The sequence below is a fragment of the Microtus ochrogaster genome, chromosome 2 (genome assembly GCF_000317375.1).
Source record: "Microtus ochrogaster isolate Prairie Vole_2 chromosome 2, MicOch1.0, whole genome shotgun sequence".
NCBI lineage: Eukaryota > Metazoa > Chordata > Mammalia > Rodentia > Cricetidae > Microtus > Microtus ochrogaster.
The window spans coordinates 49,623,163-49,629,939 of NC_022010.1; the positions used below are offsets into that span (position 1 = coordinate 49,623,163).

Here is a 6,777-nt window from a genome sequence, read left to right on the forward strand (position 1 = left end):
ATTGTCATAGTCAGTCTTGGTTGTCAAACTTGATTAGACTGAGAAGTGCCAATGAGTTAGTTGGATGTACCTCAGAAGTGCGTATAAGGGCATCTCTAGAGACAGGTCCTAAGGACTCTGAGCTAATCAGTGGTTTAGCTGATGGGTTTGTGATCTGATAGCATTAATGGAAAGAGATGGGTATTTTCAGAGGTGGGGTCTACTCGGAGGAAGTAAGTCACTTGAAGTGTGTTCTTGGGGGTGGATTTTATCCTGCTCCCCTTCCTCATCTTTGTGTCTTGACTGTCATGAAGTTAGTGCCTTCTCCCCTGGCCATACCTTTCCCATCATGAAATTCTCACTTGCCACAGGCCTGGAAGCAATGGAGCCAGCTGACCATGGATTGGAGCTACGAGACAGAATAAAAATTTCCCAGAGACATTTGCCTTGATTATAATCTGGTTAACATGACTAAATCTGTTTCTATAATGGCATGCCTAGGGTTTGCACTAGGGATGTGGGGGTCACCTTGCTTAGTGGGGTCATCTTGCTCAGTGATATCAATAGCAGATCAAATGCCCGGAGAACAGGGAGAGAGACATGAGAAAGACTAAATGGAGGAAATGGGTGGAGGTGTATCCTCAAGTGTTCCTGGAGTACCATTCCCAGAGCTGGGGAGTGCTGGAGTGTCTGTGGGAACAAAGGGTTCTTGTGCTGAATGTCACCACCTTTCTCTCTTCCTCTTTTGCTGCAGGTTACGCTACAATAAATATTTTGGGGGTGTTACTGCCCTCAGCAGAGAACAGTTTTTCAAGGTGAATGGATTCTCTAACAACTACTGGGGATGGGGAGGCGAAGACGATGACCTCAGACTCAGGTGAACAGCAGAGAAGGGAGCCTTCATGGGGCTCTGCTATCCGTGATGACTCTGGAAACCTGTGCTTGTGTGTAGCTCTGTGAATTCCAGGCCAGCAGGTCATAGGGCTGCAGAGCTGGGCTGACAGGGAGGGCCGGGTATGGAGGGAAGGCAGAATGACCTAAATTGTTCTTTGTCACTGGGAGCCTAGAAACCAAGGAGGATGGTCTGTTGCTGAGTGTGGGGTGCAGAGGTGTTCATGGGGGGCCTTGGGTTCCACTAGTGAATGAGAAGGACCAAACTCAAGGTTGTCTGTAAGACTGCCCCTCTGAGAATGGCCTGTAAGCCCTGTGCTTTCCTCAGACCCCCAGAGCCCTGACACTGTTCCCAGCATGTGGAGCAGAGTGCTGTCTTCTCTAAGGAGGGGACATATGCCCCAAAGAAGACAAGGGTGTCCTTTAGCTATGCGGTGTGGGAGCTACCGAGTTGGAAGGCTCCCTCTGGGCTGCTGGTGTAACTCCTGGATCCCTTCAGACAGCTCTCTGCTCTAGAGGACTGAGAGAAACTCCCCAGAATGCCTAGCCTTTTTTAGTTCCCTGTTCCCTCTCCAGAACTTTCCTTCCTTCCTTCCTTCCTTCCTTCCTTCCTTCCTTCCTTCCTTCCTTCCTCCCTCCCTCCCTCCCTCCCTCCCTCCCTCCCTCCCTCTCTCCCACCCTCCCTTCCTTTTTTTCCTGTGACTTGAAGGTTAAAGGCATTCCCATTACTCAGAAATTACTGTTCAAAAGCCTATGGCCCATATGTCAGAGTTCTTAGCATCACAAGGGGGCCTCCTGGCAGCCAGGGGACCTTTTCCTCTTCCCATCCCCACTGCCTGTTGGAGAGTATGTTCTCAGCTGTAGTTCTGAATTAATAGACATGTGACTAGCAAATTCCCACTGGGCTTGTGGGAAGGAGCTAAGGCCTCATGCTGGTTAGTCTTGTTCCTAGTGGGCAGAGAGCCTTTGCCTTGTCTCTGAAAAGGGAGATTTTTCTACATAAGGGCACCCTGTTGTCCAGCCCCTCAGCAATCACAATCCATAGACGGTTGGCTTCAGGGTAGGGACAGAACTGGTTAGAGGGAGCCAGCTCTCTTTTCTCCCCCAGGTCCCTTGCCCCACCTAGCTGGAGAGAACAGTAGACTGTTGCTATGGCTACCTACCCATGCAGTCTCATTTCCTGCTGTTCCTCAGTTGTAAGGGAGAGGGAACCCCTCGGTTTTGGTTTCCTTTTGTGTCAGCAGTGCTAGGCTTGCTGCCTTCAGCAGCCTCAGGGTTCTCTTCCGAGATCTCGGCTTGCTGTAGAAAAGAGCTTCAGGACAAGTCAGTAGAAAGCAGAATTGGAATTTATTTAAAGATGTTCTTAATATAGATTAGGTGCAGGTGTTCATATAAATAGAGGGTTTTTTAGGGAAAGAATAAGACACACCCATGTGTAGGTGTGGGCTTCTCTAGGGGAAATTGTCTCACGTGTGCAAGCACATGCACACAAATGCACACACCTTTGATCCCGTGCACTTCTAGAATGTTTAAAGGGTATAAATTACAAGGCTTAAGAATTTTTTTAATCTTTAATTTTTATTTTACATATATGAGTGTTTTGTTTGCGCAGACATGTCTGTGCACCATGTACATGCAGTGCCTGTGGAGGCCAGAAGAGGGCATCGGAATCTGCCTGGGACTGGAGACAGGTTGTGAGCATTTAAGTGGGTGCTGAGGATTGAACTCAGGTCCTCTGGAAGGGCCACCAGTGCTCTTAACCACGGAGCCATCTTTCCAGACCCACAACAAGGTTTAAAGATTACGCAGCACTTAATGCTTGAGTAGAGTTTAAAAATCTATGAGCTGACTTGCTCATTTCTCTCCCAGAATTTCCTTGTTAAATCAAATTGGAATGTTGTTTCAGGAGATGGGTTATTTAGATTTCGGGATGAGAGAGGCCTACTACCATGGAAAAACTCAAGGCTATAAACATTCTGGCCCAGGCAGACACTGTTGTCTTCAGCACTGAAGTTTGAGGTGTCTGTAGGAAAACCTTGCATTATCTCTGTAGACAGTGTTGGCCTTATCAGCAGCGCTGAAATTTCCTTTCTGCCTGCAGGAAAGGCAGCTAGATCCCAGGGTGAGGGGGTTCTTCCTCTTCCCATGTCCCTTTGCTTTTCTGTCCTTCTGTCCTGCCTTCATGGGAACATCATGGTCTGCAGAACAGATCTCCATTCCTGCACTGGATACCCCAGGAAGGGCAGGATGTAACACCGGCTGAGATTTGCTAAGGTTGAGCACCGCATCTGTGCTCCTATAGAGTGCATTGCGTCTGCAAAGCGCATTCCAGGGAATCCTGTAAACCTGAGCCTTTGAAATGTGTAGTCTATGCTACCAGCCTCACTGCTACGTAAGGCTGAGGTCTGGTGGGATGAGCTGATCAACACACTTGTCAGTTACAGAGCTGAGACAACCTTGGTTTGTGGCTTTAAAGAATACAGCTCTACACAGCCCTTCCTTTCCTTCTGACGAGACAGCATTATTAATTAGAGTCTGACAGACTTGATGGTCTTGCCCTTTGAAAGGCATTAAAATTAACATTTTTATCAGGTTTCCTCTTTTTAAAAACAATTAACTACAGATTGGCGTTTCTCCACTAGTGAGTGCTAAATATCATTTCTTTGTGTGTGAGATAGGGTCTCACCTGCATTTCGCATCAGCTTGGAACTCACTGTGAGGTTTAGGCTAGCCTTGGTTTCTCCTAGCACCTCCTGCCTCTGGCCAGCATCTCCACTCAGTCTGCTGGAGCTACAGGTGTCTGTTACCATTCGAAGCTGCTTTTAGTGTTTGGATGATCTTTTTCTAAAATAGGACACTGAAATTTTTGCCACGTGTTTTAGCAATTGCATAGGGTTATAGGATGTACTGTTTGCTAATTCCTGCCAAGTGTCTGGTGGCACATTGGTTTCAGAGCACAGTGACTAGTCTCATCGTGGCTGTGAGTAGCATCACACTGTTTTCCAGCCACCTCTGTGTGTTTGTGCGTGTGTGATTTTTGTTTTTAATTGTAGGTAATTCTTTTTAAGTGTTTAGTGGTAAAGAGATGGGCTAGATCTCAAAAGAAACCTTGTTATTTTTCTAGGGTTGAGCTCCACAAAATGAAAATCTCCCGGCCTGATCCCGATGTGGGCAAATACACTATGATCTTCCACACCAGAGACAAGGGCAACGAGGTGAATGTGGATCGGTAAGCTCTGGAGGCCCCACCTGGCTCCAGCGGGGTGCTGAGTCCCTTGTGTGGCCAACACACCAGGCCGGACTGACCGCATAAGCCCGTACACCTTGTTAAAACCTTTTGATGAAGGAGCTTTTAAAGCAGAACCCAAATAAGGGAGAACAGAACATAGACCCCTTATTTCTATGATCACGAACTCCTGGCTTCTGTCCCACTTTTTCCTTCTGGAGTTTTCCTTCTGTCCTACTGGATTCTTTTTCATAGCATCTGTGTACATATTTTCACATGCATCCTTAAAATATAAAAAGTCCTGTAAGAAGAACCATAGTATTGATATCATGCTTCAAATAAGACTAATGAGGTACTTCATTATGTTACCACATGTCCAATCATCTTTTAGGATTCCCTGATTGTCTAATAAGGACCTTTAAAAAAGAAAGCGCATCGGTTTGTTCAGTGTGATAAATAAACAAGGTCCACGTTATTGTCAGGATGATCACTCTATCTTGAGTTCTCCTTTGATTCTTTTTGGAGACAGGGTTTCATTGTCCAGGTAGTCCCCTTGAGCCTCAAGTGACCCCAGCTGTCTCACTTCTGAGTGCGTATCCCCATTCCCTACCCTTTCTCTTTCTTGTTTTGTGGTTTATTGTTGAACATACTAGGCTGCTTATCCAACAGATTCAAAATCACTCCCTTTATGAATTTTTGATAATTATCACCTGGAGATTTGATGTGTTCTTGTGACCTCTGCTTTATTATATTATTATTTTCTTTTTTCTTTTTTTTTATAAACTAGGAGGGCAGGTTTGGTGTCAGGATTGTTCCGTGACGTGGGCATTGACAGCCTGATCTCTTCATTCTGAGATATCTCATCCTATCTTTATCTGGTGACTTTGTTTTTAGCACCTGTTGCTTATCGCTTAAATCAAGGGTTGCAAAGCTGTGATATCCTGATTCTACCATCCCATCTTCATAGTCTCGTTAGCTGTTTGAGTACCTTGGGGTATAGTTTCTATGTGCAGGGCAGCCTGAAGGGTGAGAGCCCCGCACTGATGAGTCGTTTTCCAGAATAGTAACCTGGTATCCCTGAGCGTCCTTCAAATTGTAGTTCATGTTCTGGATAAGAAAATCCTCTTGACTCTGTCCAGGTGGAGCATTCCAAGCTGGCTCCCAAGTCCCGAGGATGTAGCCACCTCCCAAATCCCGAGGATGTAGCCACTGCCATCCTTGAGAGCTTTCTGCTCTGGGCTCTGGACAGGGGTGATGGCCTACTTGGCGCTGTTTTGTCCTACCCAGCTCTGGCCCTTTCACGAAGGAACTCTAGCAGATAAACACATTGTGGCTTTGATGGAAAAATTTATGTTTTTTATTCTGAGTCTTTTCCCTTTGATGAAAAGCTATATTCAAGCATTTTTTGCCCTCTTATTAGCTCTGCATGTTAAAATGGTGTTAAATAGTCTTTTAGCTCTTTCGTTAGAGGCAACAGTTTCAAAAGAATAGACTTTTCTGCCATTCCAGTCTTTATCAGTCCAACAACTGTGCATTTTTGTGTTTGTTATTTAATATTTATAAGAGAATACTTACAAATTACCTGGCAAGCATGAGACATCTTGATACCCAGGCGGACCCCTTAGGGATGTCCGTGTGGCCTCTCTAAACCCACACCCTCCTCTTCACACTCACCGCTGACGTAGGCGACATTTTGCTGAACTTTGTGATAATTATTTGTCGTAATGCTAATTCTTTGGGCTGTTTCTTGGTTTACGGAAATTAGTTTTTGCATGATTTCAACTGTGTGCCAGTGAATCCTACTGTGTTTGTTCCTCCTTTGACGTTATACAGCTCAGCACTGTGCCTCTGCTCCCCACCCATGTTGTCATTGTCACGGCCGAGCTCCTAGAGAACAATTCAGTGCTCCCTTCTCCACCCCATTGCTCCAGTCCAGCCACAGGGGTGGGTTATCCTTCCTCAAATGTGTGCTGTTCTTTTGTCGGTCTGTGCCCCTTGCCCAAGTGGTCTGGTAGTCTTTGCTTTAGAGCATCCTGTCTCTCCTTTTTCCCTTCATGAATGTCATGTCTTTAAGCCTCTGTGAAACTGGCCTTCTCGATGTCCCTCCCTAGACTCTCATGAAATAAGGTGCCCCTCAATCTATCCTCCTGCGCATATGCACGCACACGCTAGTTTTGAGACTCGGATGACAGCTATGCACCCTTCTGTCTATAGACAGCTTTCTTCTTGCAGTAGTGGAATGAGCAGAGATCCCTTGATGCTCAGCCAAGAACCTGTTCCCTTTTCTATCAGTGGTTCTGGTCACCCCTCTGCGCTATAGATGGACCCATTGGAGGCAATGTCCTCTATTGGTCCAGGGCCCAGTGTAGAGGTTAATTCACAAATACTTGGCTGTCATTAATGTCTATTGAGTAAGGAAAACACTTTGTGTGTGTGTGTGATGGGAACTCAACAGGGATGGTAAACTGTAAAACTACTTGTGCTACACTTTGGAGCAGGACAAAGCAGTGGAGATGCGTGCTGCCTTCTCTCTCTCTCTCTCTCTCTCTCTCTCTCTCTCTCTCTCTCTCTCCTTCCTTCCTTCCTTCCTTCCTTCCTTCCGATGAAGCTGTTAAACCAGATGTCACGAGTCTGGAAAACAGATGGCCTATCAAGTTGTTCTTACAGATTACTCTCCGTGG

General features: G+C 46.1%; 1 protein-coding gene across 7 annotated transcripts in view; it reads left to right on the forward strand.

Moving 5' to 3' along the window:
- B4galt4 (beta-1,4-galactosyltransferase 4) overlaps positions 1 to 6,777 on the forward strand; it is a 27,835-nt gene that overhangs the window by 19,204 nt on the left and 1,854 nt on the right. For 6 of the 7 annotated variants that reach the window (XM_005344989.3, XM_026788258.1, XM_026788267.1 and 3 more), the window contains 2 exons: positions 734 to 856; positions 3,995 to 4,099. In XM_005344989.3, coding sequence (XP_005345046.1) covers positions 734 to 856; positions 3,995 to 4,099 — 228 coding nt within the window. Of the gene's footprint in view, positions 1 to 733; positions 857 to 3,994; positions 4,100 to 6,697; positions 6,764 to 6,777 lie in introns of all 7 variants that reach the window. The other variant, XM_026788271.1, reaches the window with a different exon arrangement.